At 35.2% G+C, this 18,694-nt stretch overlaps 2 protein-coding genes across 2 annotated transcripts in view; both read left to right on the top strand.

Moving 5' to 3' along the window:
• LOC123522941 (uncharacterized) overlaps positions 1–13,179 on the top strand; it is a 32,417-nt gene extending 19,238 nt beyond the window's left edge. The window contains exons 8-14 of the mRNA XM_053549064.1: positions 975–1,141; positions 3,848–4,015; positions 4,434–4,583; positions 11,408–11,569; positions 11,759–11,848; positions 12,421–12,502; positions 13,061–13,179. Coding sequence (XP_053405039.1) covers positions 975–1,141; positions 3,848–4,015; positions 4,434–4,583; positions 11,408–11,569; positions 11,759–11,848; positions 12,421–12,502; positions 13,061–13,179 — 938 coding nt within the window. The remainder of the gene's footprint in view (positions 1–974; positions 1,142–3,847; positions 4,016–4,433; positions 4,584–11,407; positions 11,570–11,758; positions 11,849–12,420; positions 12,503–13,060) is intronic.
• Positions 13,180–13,342: 163 nt separating this feature from the next.
• Positions 13,343–17,665, top strand: LOC128558961 (tyrosine-protein phosphatase non-receptor type 1-like). Its single transcript, XM_053549482.1, has 6 exons — positions 13,343–13,363; positions 13,918–14,055; positions 15,008–15,148; positions 16,050–16,195; positions 16,504–16,663; positions 17,146–17,665. The coding sequence occupies exons 2-6, from the start codon at positions 13,924–13,926 to the stop codon at positions 17,227–17,229; spliced, it is 663 nt and encodes a 220-aa protein (XP_053405457.1). The 5' UTR covers positions 13,343–13,363; positions 13,918–13,923; the 3' UTR covers positions 17,230–17,665.
• The last annotated feature ends 1,029 nt before the right edge of the window (positions 17,666–18,694 follow it).

The following is an 18,694-nucleotide window of genomic DNA, read 5'->3' on the forward strand; positions in this document are numbered from 1 at the left end:
ATGTATTATATGTATTGGTTTGTAATGGATGTAATGAATTTTATATTGGTCAAACAGGAGATAAACTCAGAAATAGAAGGACAGTACATGACCAACAAATAAGAGACCCATCAACAAGACAATTACCTTTAAGTACTCATTTAGATTTATGCTCTAAAACCGTTCCTAAATTTTCTATATTTCCTTTTTACAAATTTCATAGTAATGATGTTTCAGCTAGGTTATCTAAAGAACGCTATTTCATTGATATTTTTAAACCGAAACTTAACCAAAACTGATGACGTTACAATATTAACGTTGTGTACACATGTGTACGCAAAAATGACGTTGCTTAGCAATTACACATTTATTGACGCCATATTGTTTTATTTGCCCTGATGAGTATAAACGAAACCGGTAGGCAAATATAATGTTACTCATGTAATGTTGTTTATTTTTTCTTTATATATATATATATATATATATATATATATATATATAAAACATTATAATGAAACAAAAACTTAATATAGTGAAACAAATGCCTAATATAGAGGATAATTGTTGGTTTCGGTGTAATATCACGTTATAATTTCACCGAGTGGGCACCAAAAGTGATATTTTCACGAGTGGCGCAGCCACGAGTGAAAATAACAACTTTTGGTGTTCACGAGTGAAATTACCGTGATATTACATCGATACCAACAATTTTTCTGTTTATTTTATGTCTAAAACTCTACTTTTGTTGTGTTTATTTCAATAAAATGTCGAAATTTGCGGGAAATTTTATCAGGAAGCATCGCAAAGATGACGTCATTTTAACGACGTCATCGTCATATTGTTTCCGGCTTTCAGTACGCTCGGTAAACTTTTTGACGTTAATCCGGGTATCAGATTTGATAATTTTCACTGAGTGGCCAGTGAGTTTATCAGGATATAATTCACCGTTTATTTCGATAAACACCGAAAACATAAATAAATATCTTTAAACTCAGAAATTGAGATCTCTACACCACCATCAGTATATATTGAGATAGAGTTGAGGATGGACTGGAGTCAGTTTTGTTTATCAAAGTCGCAATTTATATCGGAAATCAGAGAGATCATGCGCTCTGAGAAAGGGAATATTGTTGACGAAGGACAGTTTATATTGTCCACAGTGGTAAGTATTACAATGTCTACAGAGGCTTGTATTATATTGCCCGAAGAGATTGGTTTTGCACTGTCGACAAAGGTTGGTATTATATTGTCAAGAGGTTGGAATTATACTGTCCTAAGAAGTTGTTACTGTATATGTGGTTATTTCCGCGGGTCGAAGAGTTAGCGAATTCGGAATTCCAGATATTTGGCGTGTCGAAATATTAGCGAATTCTCCCTTTCAGCTTGCGTAAAAATAGCTTTTCATAAGAATCACTAGTGTGTCTGGCTTAATAATTACATTTTTGCTGAATGACAACATTATTATCCCTTATATGGAGCCAGCGAACGTTCATATATAAGAGATTATTATACCTCACTTTTGTCTACAATGGTAAAATCCCATTACCCGAAAAGGAGATATTTTGACTATCAGAAACATTTTCAGTCTTTTTGACACGTGACCAAGCGAAAGTGACTGTCAGGTCATGTGACCGCGCTGATATTTTGAATGTCATATAAGGGCAAATAACTGCTTCAGGTTTTTAGCCATATGATTGCGTCCCTTGTACACAGTGTCATATTGTAATGACGTCGCTATTCAGTGTGTACACAACTGATTACCGCGCTAAAGATGAAACTGTTGAATTAAATGAACCAGAAACATTTTTAAAACTTTTTTATGTGTTTAGTTTTGTTCGGTATAATAAAATAAATACCATATGGCAGCGTGTATGACATTGATATTGTCAACCCTCGGAACAGAATGTCACCACTCGGCTATCGCCTCGGGTGACATTCTGCCCTCGGGTTGACAATATCAATGTCACACACGCTGCCATATGGTATTTATATAATGTGCTGCACATTACTAAAATTGTTGTTTGTCTTTTCTTTATAAAAGAATAATTACTTGAAAACGTACTAGGATTTATTAACGTAAGCAAAATATGTGTAATTATCAACCTGAGAGAAGGCTAACAATCTGCATTGAAGTAAATCCTTTTGTTACATTTTGTAAAGTCGGAAATCATTTTAAAAGTCAGTATGTTTTCTCGCTTCCATACTCGCCTATGTCAGCTTTGCTAGTTTTGTATCTGTCAACAAATGAATGGAATTTAATCAACTTATGATAATCATGCTTTACCTTTTTGAAATATAACCAAACAACTCTGGCTTTTTTGTTTCGACGTATTTTAGGCCAAAAAAGGTACCTTTAAAAACGTGTATAATGTACAGACAGAGACAGAAGGTCAATTTCTCTCGTTTACTGCTAGTGTTTTATGATGGGTTGGCTGATATTTACGCTTAAGAAAATGTTAGCGAATTTTGTCTATTCGCGAAATTCGCCAATATTTCCACCTCGCTAATTTAACCACTTATACAGTATTATATTGTGAACATAATTATGTATTATGCTCTCTACTGAAGTGGGTATTGCACTGTCCACAGAGGTTGGTATTTTACTGTCACAGGGGTGACATTATACTGTTCATAGAGGGCATTGCTGATGAAGAACAGTTAAAACTGTCCGCAGAGGTTGGCATTGTTTTTAGACCACCACATTGTAACATTAGTTGAAATATTGCCAGGTGACCTACCCAAAGTTAATGGATTCAACAACAGTACAAACCTGCATAATTGAGCCGTGCCATGAGAAAACCAACATACCCCGGTAGTGGCTTTGCGACCAGTATGGATCCAGACCAGCCTGCGCATCCGTGCAGTCTGGTAAGGATCCATGCTGTTCGCTAACGGTTTCTCTAATTGCAATAGGCTTTGAAAGCGAACAGCATGGGTCCTGACCAGACTGCGCGGATGCGCAGGCTGGTCTGAATCCATGCTGGTCGCAAAGCCACTATGTTGGTTTTCCCATGGCACGGCTCATATATTTAGTTTAGTTCAAACATAGTTATCAGGTTACAATATATTTACCTTACTGCTGGAGGTTTACATTTCCATTAAGGTATAAGGGAAGAGAAGCCATCAGCCATTTTTAAAACACAGGTGGCAGTAACGTACCTAGGATACAGTATGGGCCAATGAGCCATATACACTTAAGTATATAACAATTATAATGTTTTCTTAGAAGAAAATACCAAAAAGTAATTTGGTGCTAAAAATGTATGAGATTTATTCGGGTAGAGAAAAAAAAACTACGCTTCATAACCCGTTCGTAAACGGTTAGCAACTGGGCTTTGAAGTAAGATTTTTCTAAAAGAGTATTCACTTGCCCAAAAGACCGCCAGTCATTTATCAAGAAATATTGTTTGAAAAAAAATTACGGACCTTGTAGCAATGTACATGTACAAATGCTCATAAACACCTTTCTAATGGCTCATTGTCACAGTGGCAAATAAATTTAAAAATGACTTTTTTGGCTTTTTTTTTTCTAAGAAAATATTAAAACATTATAATTGTAATATATTTAAGTGTCCTAGGTATGTTACTGCCAACTGTGTTTCAAAGCTGGGGACTAAGCAAGCTACTGTTACCAGTGTTCACGTCTTTGGTCAGGACAAGGGAACGAAACAATACGCCCACGCGATTGCTCTATCACTGTTCAATCTTTTGTGTGGTGCTGATATTTACTACAAATTGGACGGAGCATGGACTATTTCACAGTTATAACAATGGCTTTCTACAGTAACGTTTACCTTAATAATTTTAAAAACAGCATGTAGAAAAAATTAAGTATGTAAGAATGATTAAACGATTTATACCATTTCAGGACTGCAGAAGTGCAAACAATATACTGCTGGAGGAAGAACATTTAAAAAGTATTACAATTGAAATGTACATTGTTGGTACTGATGGGAAATTGGATATATGGCTTACAACAGTAACTTCCTCTGTTATATCAAAGGGATTTCAACAGTCAAATTACCTAAAAGATAAGGTAGGTTTATAAATACTTTTTCTATTCAATATTTGTGTAATAGATTTCCGCTTAAGCCGGCGCCTGGGGTCATGAGAGGTATTGCACTTTCCATTAACCTCTGATGATCAGACTCAGTCAAATCCAGTCTGCTATTATTTTGCTGCGTTGCTTTCTATAGATGCTTCCAAAGGATCTTCCTTTAAGTTTTATTACATAGCGCAAGTCCCTCCTCCTACCCCCTTGGTGATTAAATATTGTTAGTCAAATAAACTGAAAGGTAACATTGGTGAAGAGTTTTTGATAAAAAACAGAAATTACACACGACCACTTACATCCCGGAATCCACTTTTTCATGAACAGAAAATGTGTATGTAAATAAAATTTTATAGGTTTATTTTTTGACTGGCAATTTTCATATTTGAATTTTTCATTTCAGATCGTATCAGTGCACACAGTTAATAGGAAACAACCCGAAACTCTTCCTGAATCCAAATCCGACAGAAGGCAGGAACCAGCAAGTGTTGCCATGGTGATAGTGTTAGCATCAATGGGAGGAGTCTGCTGTGTGGCACTAGTTATTCTCCAGGTAGTCGTAAATATATTGACAGTTGGTCACTGTGTTCATAGCGGGAAAGCTAGTAGATTACATTTGTCTGTAAAATTCATTGGCGTGTTAAGTAATTTAGAGTCGAAAAGAATAACATAACAATGTTTTTATATCCAAATAGGAATTACTTACACGCCAAAGATAGGTCATATGCGGACACGACATATGCACTGATTGTAAGTTTTGCCTTTTGGGTCAGTTGATTTCATGACAATTGGAATGTAACAACCCTGTACCCTGTTGGAACGAAGCACATGTTACCACAGTATATAAGATAGGCGATGCCTCCCTACCGAGCAATTACAGACCCATTTCACTCCTAAATACCATTGAAAAGGTCTTTAAACGCCTTATTTTCAAACACGTCTTTAACCGTCTTCATGATTCGCATTTCCTTACTCCTGTCCAGTCTGGCTTCATTCCAGGTGATTCGACAGTTAATCAACTTGTTTACATATATGACACCCTCTGTATGGCACTTCATAATGGCCTAGAAGTGCGAGTTGTCTTTTTCGATATCAGAAAGGCATGTGACAAAGTCTGGCACAAAGGTCTACTTTCTAAACTTAAGTACTCTGGAACAACCGGATCTCTTCTTAGCTGGTTTCAAAATTACCTTTCAAACAGACGCCAACGTGTTGTTCTTCCTGGAGCTAAATTTTCATGGGCTCTCCTATCAAAGGATCAATCCTTGGCCCTTTACCCTTTCTTATTTTTATAAATGACATCGTCGAAGAAATCAGATCTTGTATTAATCTGTTTGCGGACAACACAAGTGTCTATGTACATGTAGAGCAGCCCGACACAGCGGCATATCTTCTCCAGTCTGATATTCAAACAATTTCTTCATGGGCTGAGAAGTGGATAGTGACTTTCAATCTCTCCAAATCCGAATAAGAAAAAAGAACTGTCAACCTCACCCTCCCCTCCAAATGTTCAATCAGTATATACATGAGGTACTCGAACATAAACACCTTGCCATCTTCCTGTCAAATGACTGCTGTTGGCACTCTCATATAGGCTTCCTTTTAGGAAAAGCATGGAAGAGGTTTAATATTATACGCAAACTAAAAGTTTCATTGGACCGTCGATCTCTTAAAACAGTATATACCTCCTTTATAAGACCTATCCCCGAATACGCTAGCTGTAACGGTACATAATACGAATTTGATCAACTAGACAAAATTGAATGTGCACGCATTGCTTCATGTACTACCAGACTTTTTTCCTTGGAAAATTTATATCGAGAAGTAGCTTGGGAACCTCCTTCAGACAGACGATACAAACACAGACTAATTATGGTCTAATCTTACACCAGCTTACCTATCTTCTCTTGTCCCTGAGCAAGGTGATTCACGTTACAATTTATGAAATTCTGAAGCTGTTCATATCGTTCCTGCTAGAACAACTTTATATTATAATTCATTTCTACCCACCGCTGTTCGAAAGTGGAGCCTGACACCAGCAATACGCAACTGCAAAACGTTATCATCGTTTAATAACAACCTAAATAAAAATAAACAACACACTCCGTCATATTATTACTTTGGCGACGCTCCATTCAAGACTTCGTACTAAATGTAGTTCACTTAATTATCACCTCTTCCTAAAAACATTTCTCCTACTCCGTTATGCCGATGTGGAAGTCTCGAATCTAATTTCCACTATTTCTTTCAGTGTCCACTTCTTTCTGCCTGTCATAACGATCTTCTAAATAGTCTGCATGGATTTGACTGACATTGACTTGAGCACGATTTTATTTGGTAACCCTAACCTTTCTGATCAGGAAACACTACCATATTTTCACATGTAGTAACCTACATACGAGGGGTGATTGAAAAGTTTTGCAACTGCCGTAAAATCTCGAAATCCACGTGCAATACATGCACCAACCTTGCGTGTATTTGTAATTCAAACATTTATCTATTGATGTGTAAAATTTCACTCATGTGTATTGTACATGTTACGAGAACGAGCGAATTGAAAATCTCTACTCGGTGACACTGTGTTAAAAATGCCTGGATTTAGAAGTAGTAAATGGCTAGAAATTCGGACCTACATTAAAGCAAGGAGTCATTTGGGTTTAAGTGCAAGGGATCTTTTTGCTGAAATTTGTGACATATATGGACACTACGAAGTGTCTTACAGCACTGTTACCAGGTGGATATCCCATTTTAAATCGGGTCGGGAGCAGTTGCAAGATTTACCAAGGAGTAGGGAGGTCAGACTATTTTTTTAAAGTCGTAAAATACAAAAGTATTATACCTCATTGGAAAGGCATTGGAATAAGAAACACAATGGTTAATATTTCATTAAAATCTGACAAATGATAAAAAAATTATGAACACTTCAATTTTTTATAATTCTGTCCCTTTCTGCCGACATGAAAAGTGTCATTTGTATGACTAAAAAAGATAAATTTATAGCTTAATTGTATTCTTAACAATAACATACCATTTACATGAACAACTATTAAAATAATATACAAATAATAAAACAAGAGGGACAAGATGGCCCTAGCCTAGGTCGATCACCTGAGAACAAACCATAACTCACCATAACAGCGTAAACATGTTTGACCTAGTGATTTCATGGAAAAAATATTCTGACCAATTTTCATTAAAAAATTGGAGCAAACATCTTGAGTATAAACAAGTATTTTCTTTGATTTGACCTAGTGACCTAGTTTTTGACCCCATATGATCCATATTCGTATTTAACCCAGATTTTATCAAGGCCATCATTCTGACCTAATTTCATGAAGATCAAATGAAAAATACAGCCTCTATCGCATACACAAGGTTTTCCTTTGATTTAACCTAGAGACCTACTTTTTGACCCAAGATGACCCATATTTTAACAACCTTTTTCCGATAAAAAAGGATTTTCTTTGATTTCACCTACTGTAGTTTTTGACCCCAGATAACCCTTCTTCGAACTCGGCCTAGATTTCATCAAGTTAATCATTCCGACCAATATTCATGAAGATTAATTGAAAATACAGCCTCTATCGCTTACACAAGGTTTTTCTTTGGTTTGACCTTGTGACCTAGTTTTTGACCCCAGATGGCTCATTTTCAAACTCGGCCTAGATTTTACCAAGGCAATCATTCTGACTAAATTTCATGAAGATCAGTTGAAAAATACGGCCTCTATCGCATACACAAGCTAAATGTTGACAGAAGACAGACGGACGCCAGACATCGAGCGATCAGAAACAAACACCCGAGCATTGCTTAGGTAAGCTAAAAAATAAAATTACCTTTTTATTTCAATGTTTTATACAGGAATTCAGTATGTGCTTTATTCAGCTACTTGAAAGATGGACAGTTACTGTATTGAATTAAATAAGAAATATACATATCAATCTTGAGATGAAAATGTTAGTCAAAATAATTCAACGTTCAAGATTGTTTATATTTGTGACAGGCAATCTAAACGTCAAAACCTTGAATGACCAAATTAATAGAACATAAATCACAATTCTAAGCCATGTAAAGTTACCAGTTTTATCGCTTGTATAGACAAGGTAAATGTTAATCAGTAGAAAATTTGTAATTTTGGATATTATTTGATATTTTTTACATAAATTAATCAGGAATTGAATTTTGTTTCGATATATATAAGTTTTCTTTGAATTTATGGCCAATATGTGAAATAATCGGCATTTAATTTAAACCAATAGCATGTAAAGCGTCGGCAGCGATGAAAATTTCACCGGAATGTGCTTCAACTATTTTTGTCTTTTGACTGGACACGAATGGCGATTTTGCCCATATGAAAAAAAAAGAAGAAAAAATGTCAATATTTCCTAGGATCGTGCCAATTTAGTTGGACTAATGAAAATTCATAATGCAAATATTAAAATCATAATTCATCTTACTGTAAATGGAATAACATTTTGTGAGTCAATGGTATGAGTTGTAAGCTGTCAGAGTTACAGTCAAGGACAATGGTTTGAAACATTAAGCCCTCTGATTCAAATACACGAACAAGTATCACAACCTGGCACTTTCATAGGTGTGAATTCTAAACTCTGGTAGCCTTGCACAGCTGTATAATATTGTTAAGACATCTATACTGAATTTTGTGCTAAGATAAAGAACAAATAAGGGATTGGAAATAATGGAAACGATAAAATTCATATGCAAAACAGCAGGGACATAAATACATTATTTTTGAAAACAGTAATATTCACGGTGTAAAGTACTTCCTTTGTAAAATTTACTATTTATATTATGTAAAAGTTACAATGAAAGCCTAAATTTATCAAATTTAACAACTTTCAGTGTTTTGTTTACATCGCGGAAACAGATTACGATATCACAAAAAATCACTTCCGGTTTTCGCGGGAACGTACATGCCAACTTTAAACTTCTTGCGCCAGCTTGCGCCTCACCTAAATCGGACAAAACAAGCATTTTTATCGACTTAAGGCGTTAAATCATTACTTATTTCTTTTCCAGACTTTTCTATTCGCTATTTCCTTGCTTTTCAAGCTGACCAAAATAAGGCAATTTTGACCGCATGCTGTGGTTTTTCTGTTGTTTATTTTTATTAAAAAAAAACTTCTGACAGAGGGCGCTTCCTTCTCCAACAAGTGCGCGTGATCAGATTCAGAATCCAATCAAAACTAAGAATTTGACAGCTTTTCCAAGAAACCCACCGTCACAGTAACTTCCAAAATGGCGGCGCATTATAACGGTGTTGCAACAAATAAGTCAATATTTAAACGTTACTACCTATGTTGAAATATATTGATTTAAATCAACTTTTAGTGCTAACTGTTAATTTGATACCCAATATGTATATCTAAACATCAATTTCTTCAATAGTAACTTTGTAAAGAGCTTTTACCGGCATTTGAAAACACCTATCATTTACATGAAGTCAGATAGTAAATACATTAATACGTCATACGCTGACCTCTCTACAAGGAGTGGGCGGCCAAAGTCTGTGACCACCGACAAATACGTCAAAAAAATAAAACAACTTTTAGAGAAAGATGCTAGATTAACTTTGCGAGAACTAGCTCGTCTTACGGGGATATCATCGGAACGAGTTTATTCTGTTCTAAAGGAAAAGCTCAAAGTTACAAAGATTTCTGCTCGTTGGATCCCTCATTTGCTGACACCACAGCAGAAACGGGAGCGCGTTAAAAAGGCCAAGTCACTACTGAAGCTGTACTCAAAATGTAAAGGTAATGCGTTCTCTGAATTGGTAACGGGTGACGAAATATGGGTACATTATTTTGAACCTCGGCGAAAGTGTTCAAATCGTGTTTGGGCAACAAAACATTCAAAGAGACCCGTAATTGCCAAGAGAATTGCAACAGTGCGCAAGGTTTTATATTGCGTTGTCTTCTACCGTAAAGGGCCTGTCATCCAAGTTCCTGTGCCTAAAGGAAGAACTGTCAATGCTAAATTCTATAGAAAATTGGTTTTGACAAAGCTTGATCGTTACTTTCAAAAACGCCGACCAAGAAAGGGTATGCGGAACATTTCACTGCTACATGACAATGCTTCCAGCCACAAAGCCCAACTTGTGAAGAATTTCCTGGCAGAAAGGAAGGTGCGAGTGTTAGACCATCCTGCTTATTCCCCGGACCTGGCCCCGTGCGATTATTTTTTGTTCCCGAGACTGAAATCTGAACTTGCTGGTAGACGCTATGACTCTCGAAACGGCCTAGGGGCAGCAATTTATCAGTGCCTTAAGGGTATACCTATTGAGGACTATCAAAAATGTTTTCAAAATTGGATTAAACGCTTGAAACTTTGTGTGAACGTAAAAGGAGATTACTTTGAGGGAATGAAATCCTAAAGTTGTTGATTTGACTGCTAATTAAAGAAATAGAAGGTGGGTTGCAAAACTTTTCAATCACCCCTCGTATATCCGATAGCAAGACGTTGCTTTAGTTTTATAAGACAGATCCACTGATACGTTTTCTTAGTCCTTCTTTATCTCCTTTCTTCTATTTTTGTGTTATTGTCAAAACACATGAACCGTAAAGTTTCCATCATATACGTCTGTACAATTATATTCTTAAGACTACATTCCTTATCCCGGTACAACTAAGAACTCAAGTATTTGCACAAAATGTTTTGTCCGCAAAGGAGAATTCTATAAGACTATGTGTCTTTCATTCTTATCTTTTCCTACTTATCTTGTTCAAACTATGATGTATGTATTTAATTTGTACATGTATTACTGAGAATAAAATATGTTTCAACTAACAACACTGGAATGAAACACATTTGAATCTTATTTAGGTCTGAATCAATAGGATCATTAGGTGAAGCATTGCTTTTCTTTATGTTTTTAAGACCTCCTTTACTGTATAAGAATCAATTATTTGGTTCCTGTTCAATTTGACATCATAATATCAAAATCAATGATTATTCCTGCCCATCTCGACGGGTCGGTATTATGCCAGGATTTTCGTTTAAAAACAACGAAAAAGACCGAATCTTTCGAGCCTTTGGAGATTATTTACCTTGCATTGCGTGCGAGCAATTGTAAATAATTTAGCAAGCCGAGAGCCAGCTATTGCAACATAAAAACCCAAAATGAAAGTTGTTTCCATTTTGAGTAACTGTTCGCTGATATACAATTATATGTACGTCACAGATTGACCAGTCTCAGTTAATTTATTTTGAATATCAGTATAACAAACGAGCCGCCGATTGGCTCTTACAAAAAGCTAAATTTGTTAAGTTTTAACATTATGCAGGTGTCCTCAAAGATTTTACCTTGCATTCATATAAACAATTTCAAATTTATTCTTTTATATGTATTTCAAACAGGTTTTGATACACAGACGGGTAAAAGCCAAACGAAAACAGCGCCAGTTTGTTGGACAAAGAGCATCTCTACAGAGTATGGATCATGTTGCGCTGGGTGTAATCCCTAAGTCAAGGCCTAATAGCGGGTACTGGAACCCCGCTCTAGATGATACTTTGGAACTGGTATAACAAGTATTTTTCGTGTTTCTTTGATTTAGTTTTATTTTATTAAGTTACGGTATATTTAAGATAAAAATATAGTTTAGGAATTTCAGCTCTTCAATTTTTTTTTTCATGATTTTAAGTTAGCTAGCTTTGAATTTTGAATAAGGCTTAAATTAACTTAACCAAATTTAAACCCTTCTTTTTCAGCCGGAACCTGATGAACATTCACATCTACTGAATTTTTCAGGATTAGCAAATTTCTGTATGGACACTAAGGCCATTTATACAGAATTTCAGGTAGCCTCTGAGGAAATTTATAATATATTTTTGAGCTATTTAAAATCAACTGAATGACTCGATGCCTTTGCATGGTCCGTCATCTTATTCCTCGCGATTCAGAGTTTAGATGTGCATGAATTTAACCAAGCTCGAAGCATCTGAACGATGAGCCGCAGTAAATTACAAGATGGTCTTGTTTATTTTCATCGTAGCATGCTAATAAAAATGATATTTTTCAAATTATGCTGGACTTCATTTTTCCCAGTATAAATGAACCGGACGTCCCGCGGCAACTTGACGACGTACTGATTTTCTCACCGGTCCGCAAGTCAACCGTAACGGTTGTTTATTGCGTATTTTATTACAGTTGTTTACCCCTTGTTAAGCAAAATGATACGTCAAATAATGTCAGAACACTGAATTTACAGACTACACGGGGGCTTTTTATAAACAAATACCTATAACCCATTGAATCACGTTACATTTTGTTTACTACTACGAACAAATGTACTTTCTCAAGTTTTAAAAAATGACTAAAATTTAGTTCTATGATACTTACAGTCTTACCATACACACATATTTATTTCCAGACAATTCCATTTGACAATGTAGATTTGACAAGTGTCCCTATTGGAGAAGAGGATAAGAATAGATTCGCAAATGTATTGCCACGTAAGTTTTGTTCATATTTTGTATGTAAACAAATTCATTATTTGAATGTAAACAAAGAAGGAGAATGAGAATTCCTCTGTTATTTGTCCATTCAGATTATGTTACTTATTTTGGCAAAACTTTACAAGAAAATAATACATGGATGTGTTTTTTTAAGACATTTATGCTTCAGAACTAAATTTCAGACTGTTTTTCTTAAGAATGCAACTAAATTTAAGAAAATTTCAGACTTTGTTCTCAAGACTGCAAATCAAATAAATTTCAGACTTTTTTGTATAGACTGCAACTAAATTTCAGACTTAGTTCTGAAGACTACGACTAAATTTCAGACTTTTTTCTTTAGACTGCAACTAAACATACTTTGTTCTTAAGGCTACAACTAAATTTCAGACTTTGTTCTTAAGACTAGAGAAAAATCTTAAGACTACTATTAAATTTCAGACTTTGTTCTTAAGACTGCAACTAATTTCAGTATACCAGTACTAGTTGTGAAATAGAAAAAGAACATGTAACACCTGTAACACTGATTCTATATTGCTTATGAACTTATGATTTTAGATAAGCACAGTAGAGTTAGTCTGAAGAAAACACAGGACAACAAGTCAGATATATTAATGCAAACTTATGTAAGATGTAACTATTATAAAGCTAGTTGTAATCACTACATAAAAGCATGAACTACCTGTAACTTATCTAATGTAAGTATGCATTTATAATAACACTAAGAGTCTGGAAAAAAAAGGAAACTACGTCAATATAAATAAATACGTAAATGTAAGTATGCATTTTATCACTACATAAAAGCAAACTACGTAAATGTAAGTATGCATTTATCACTACATAAAAGCAAACTACGTAAATGTAAGTATGCATTTATCACTACATAAAAGCAAACTACGTAATCACACAGCTACATAGATACTCATACACTTATCGAGGTATTTGGGGAAATTGTGAAAAAGCAAAACGAATACGAAAGCTGAGTTAAAGTTTCAGTATATTGTTACTGAACTAGAATTCCTGGGTCTAAAATTGAAAACTAAAGTTTATTAATTGGACTTCAATATGTCCATTGGGATATCAGTTATAAGCATATTAATGGATATCAATTGTTGAATATCATTTATAGGATTATAAAAGATGTAAGTCTGGATTATATCATGTTTTGACCTTTACATTTAGAAATATTAAACCTTAGCTACTGAATATCATTTTCAGGCATATCAAGGAAGATTAACTTGTGGATATCATTAACATTCCATTTTGTCTGGAAGAAACACAATATACATTGACTTTTGGATATGCTTATGTATATAAAGAATTGAAATTCAAAACACTTTCTGTTGAAAATGATTTATTTAGGACCAAGTAAGGAGGTTAACAATGTACATGGAAAGTTTTATATCATTTTGCAGGGATATATGGGCGGCAAAAGGGTATATATTGCCACCCAATCTCCCTTGGTGAACACTGTGGATGACTTTTGGAGGATGGTGTGGGAACAACAGACAAGGACCATATTGATGTTAAATCCAGTTACACAACAAGGGAAGGTGAGACAGCTGTTTTTCAATGTATGGAATGCTGGCCAATAAACCCCGAGGTTGACGCTTTGAACCATGCTCCGATTATGATTACATCTGCTCCTCTTAGCACCAGGGTCCAAGTTTTTCTAAAAAATGTCTTGATACTACTTAGTTTCTCAGCATGACCGTTTCGGCCTGGGTGGTTCCAATACTCCAGGTTTCATAGCCTTGGGTATTGTATAATCACCCCTTGGATATGGTGCCTGCTTTTTAATTTTGTCTTTTGACAGTTCCTGTGATATGCAGGCTCCATAACCTCAGATCCCCCTTCTAAATTCCAGTTTGTTTGTTCTGCCCATTGTTTTCTCGTTTGGGGCAAACCTATTATTTTATCTGGGGACCATACGCCGCTTTTCATGGAATTACACGCCACAACACGTGTAGCATTGAAGGTTCCATGTGCACCGCCGTATGAATACATCTGCGGATGTCTCTAAATTGCTTTTTGTAGTTTTAGCATATGTAAATGTTGAGTTCTGCTCAACCCGGGGCTACAGGGCGTGGACGGTAGCATGCATTTCCACTACCGTCCATGAACAGGCTCAATGAAACCGAGCCTGCAACTTATTCGTTTTTGTTGTGTTGAGCGACCTGTGGAGTTTCCACTTTTTCTATTTTGAAATGGGTCGAATGGCATGTTATCGTTCTGAAACTGGACTCCAATGAATACTTTATGATATTAGAACCAATAATGCAAGGAAATCAACCGATTCAGATACTATTACACAGAACCAGAACATGTGTATTATGGAGCTGTAATTAGGGATAGCTTTCTAGCTGCATGGCTAAAACATAAGCTTATAAATAAATTTGACATTAGGTTGAAGGAGACCACCTTACATAAAACTTATGGCTGAGTAATACGGTTAAGAAAAAGATTGTCACTGAAGATTCAAAACAAGATTTTTTTTTATTTCAGCCGAAACAAAGTACGTGTTACTGGCCAGACAATTTAGAGACAGATTGCCGCCGAGAGTTTGAAGATTATATTGTCACCTTGAAAAAAAGAGATGTGCAAAAAGATTACATTGATTGTACACTAGAGATCATGGATATAGAGGTATATTTTCTTCTTGCAGTGTTAAGAATTGTATGACCAAACTGCTTGTACCAAAGTTGCCGAGTTGTGAGGATCAAACATATTTGAGCACTGATTGTTCTCTTTGACAGTGGTTTAACATTGATTTGTTAGAATTTGGGATAACTTCCCGAAATGAATTAGCAGCACAGGATGGATTGTTTTCTATCAGTTCATCGTAGTCATGGGTTGTTGACGCGATTGTACATGCCATTTAATTTTCTGTCCTGTCACATAAATTGAAAGTCACATTTGATGAACACATCTTGAAAATAATGTGGCATGTCTATGTATCACATTGAGATCCTTATGTAAAGTTGACAGTCGTGTGGTAATAAACCATGAACTTTAAAACCGGTGTGGCAAGTTCATATCCTACTTCTACAAGTAAAAAATATGTGCAGTTTATCCAGGAGTCAGCAAGTGAAACTGTTTTAATTGGAGCATTACCTAGCCGCGAGAAACATAGAAGAGTAAAATAGAAAAAGTGAAACTCCTCAGTTCGCCCAAGAAGGCTCCTTTTGATCGGGCCTGTTTATGGATGGTAGTGGAAATGCATGCTTCCGTCCATGCCATCTAGCGCCAGGTTGAACAGAACTTGACATTTGTACATGTTAAAAGTGTCAAATACTATTTAGAGACATTCTCAGATGTGTTCATACGGTGGTAAACATGGAATGGTACACTAGAGTGCAATACCATAAAAAGCGGGCATATGGTCCCCAGTTAAAACATTGGACTAGCCCTAAACGAGAATAATATGAACTGAACTAGTAAAATCCATTACGTACAAAAAGATTACTCTACTCTTTTCAAATGCCTGTTTAAAATTGAACTAATACTTTTAATAATTTTCACATTAAGAAAAATCTGTCTATTTCAGAGAAATTTAAAACGTGAAATTCATCACTTCTGGTTCACATGCTGGTCTGATACAGGCCCTCCAGAGCCACTGACGTTTGTAAAATTTGTTTTAGATACAAGACCACATTACGAAAACAGTGGCTCACCTGTAGTCTTACATTGCGGGTACGTTCTGTCCCTCCATTATCAGTCGATTACAATTATACAGAACTTTCTTATTAGTAATTGCATTTGTAGGGTGTTTAAATTCGGAACCTTTTGCAATAGAAGCTAAAGTCATTTTTGCCATTTTTGTTTACTAAATCTTTTAGAAATGACATTTTTCTATGTGTATGCTAATTCTTACACCATCTAGTAGTGTTTAAAAATGTCTGGAATTGATCACGATTGTCTCTCTATTTAAGACATTTTAAGTTGTACCCACCTGTACATTCATACTCTTCTGATATACAGTTATGTGATGTGTTTTTCAGTCCTGGCACAGGTCGAACAGGCGCATTCATAGCTGTAGATATTTGCATGCGAATGTTTGAAGATCGCAGAAGAGTTGATATTGAAAACTGTGTACATAAAATGAGAGGCGAAAGAGCGGGTACTGTACAAACGAAGGAACAGTATAACCTTGTCTATCAGGTAAGTTGTCGGTATCCTTAATTCTTAATTTGGCTTGACTGAATGTACCAGTTGCAGAGAAAAGTAAATTGTTTTTGACGGAAATGAAGAAATATGCTCTGATAAGTAATGTTGCTAATTTGTGTAGAAGAAAAAAATGTCGTTTTCAAATTCAGTCTTCGAAAAGGCTCAATAAAACAAAACAAAAAGACTAAGTTAATTGTATGTCCAAACTTATTTCTAAGAATTAACATACTTTTGTTGCTATTAGACTAGGCACGGAGTCAGTAAATGTTATATTTTTTCTAGAATATTTTACCAGTACACAATCTGTCCTCTGTTACCCCTAAAATATTTAGAACGAATGACTCAAAAATAAGATATTTTTCATAAAAGTTGTCAACGAAAATATATTTTCATTACTTTTTTTCTGAATCTTCGCATCCATACAAGAAGCTATTGCAACCGAAGTAGATTTAATAATGCAGTGACGTATTTTTCAGGCACTGAATGAATATGCAGTTATATTAAGCAGCCCGTCAATATCAACAAGATCATCTGTGATAACACTTCATGCCATGCTCTGATTTGGATCAACTAAATCATCTCAACTGGAACTGTTTCATTAAACTGTATATTGACGTAATCAGTATCATTATATGTGTATTTATGAACGATTTACCAACCTAGATGATACTTCCGTGATTTTGCCAAATACGGGATTTGTATGCAACAAAAACTGGATTTATACACAATAAAATTCTGTTTTAAAGTTATCTGTATATAAAACTTTATATATTGTATGTAAAACTTGAAACATGTTGTGACATATTACATCTTGATCGAAATTTGTCATTTTGTAAATCAACTCAGTATTGTTTACTATTTTAATTAGCCTTGCCAAAGTGTCAATTTTATTTTTAATCTTAGTGGGGTCTGCTGATAAATTTTTTATAATCATATCTTTTTTCACGCAGATGTTATCTTCTCTGCCATTCTGTTATGTGTGTGTGTGTGTTTGGAGGGGGGGGGGGGGGGTTCATGCACGCAGATGTTATTTTCTCTACCGTTCTGTTATGTGTGTGGGGGGGAGGGTGTATATAGCATAGCTGCTATCCGTACGTCGGTTCGTCCGTCCGTATGTCCCAAAATTTTGTGTGTCCAATTCCTCCCACACTATTAGCCTGATTTGCTTCAAACTTTCACAGATGACCACCCAGGAAGGAACTATTGCTGGGACTATTTTTACAGCAGTCACCCTTTGTCAGTTTTGCAATATAGAATCGTGACAGAGAAAAATCTTGTGTCCAACTCCTCAAACACTATTGAAAGGATATGCTTGAAAGTTTCACAGATGAAGAATCTTGATGTGAAGATGACCATAAATAATGGACTTTTTTCTGTGGCTATATTTCTTGAATTATAGCCCTTTCTTAATTTCACAAAATAGAGATATTACCGGCGTGTTAGAAGAAACCTTCTCGTTACTTTTATATAAAATTAAATAATTTTTTATTCAGGCCATCAATCACTTCCTGTACGTTTCTACTTTTCTATTAATACTAATATATTTTGGGATATTTAAGGTTATCAGTCAGGAAAATGACAACTAAAGTCCTCTACAGACGGTAAGTTTTTGTTGTACAACACCAATTAAATTCAAGATTTACAGCCAAATATTACCGTGTGTACGAAGTGAATGGCCATTTCTCTATAATACTTAGCTCAGCCTTCAAAATGGCAACTAAACAAATTCAAATCTCTAATATATCCTCTGAATTTCAGTGACATATGATAATATTTTTCATTTTATTTTGTTTTTTGCCAAAATCTTTATCCTCCAATAAATTTGATGAAATTTCTTTATTTCTATCTCTAAGTGTTTGGGAGAGGTATGGGGCGACTGACGAACATGTTGATTAAAATGGAGATTAATTTTAATTTCAAATCAAATCAAATGTGGTGTGTGCTGCTAGTACTTTTCGTGTGTAGTGTAAATAAGTTGTATAATGACCTTTTTGTTATGAATGTTCTTTTCATGATTAATTTTAC

The sequence above is a fragment of the Mercenaria mercenaria genome, chromosome 8 (assembly GCF_021730395.1).
Source record: "Mercenaria mercenaria strain notata chromosome 8, MADL_Memer_1, whole genome shotgun sequence".
In the NCBI taxonomy this organism is placed as follows: Eukaryota; Metazoa; Mollusca; class Bivalvia; order Venerida; family Veneridae; genus Mercenaria; species Mercenaria mercenaria.

Bases quoted from the DNA above. Each gene is read 5' to 3' on its own strand.
- LOC128558961 (XM_053549482.1), top strand. From the start codon at position 13,924: ATGGGCGGCAAAAGGGTATATATTGCCACCCAATCTCCCTTGGTGAAC. The intron at 16,196-16,503 runs GTACGTTCTGTC...TGTGTTTTTCAG, and splicing joins CCTGTAGTCTTACATTGCGG to TCCTGGCACAGGTCGAACAG. The intron at 16,664-17,145 runs GTAAGTTGTCGG...CGTATTTTTCAG, and splicing joins AGTATAACCTTGTCTATCAG to GCACTGAATGAATATGCAGT.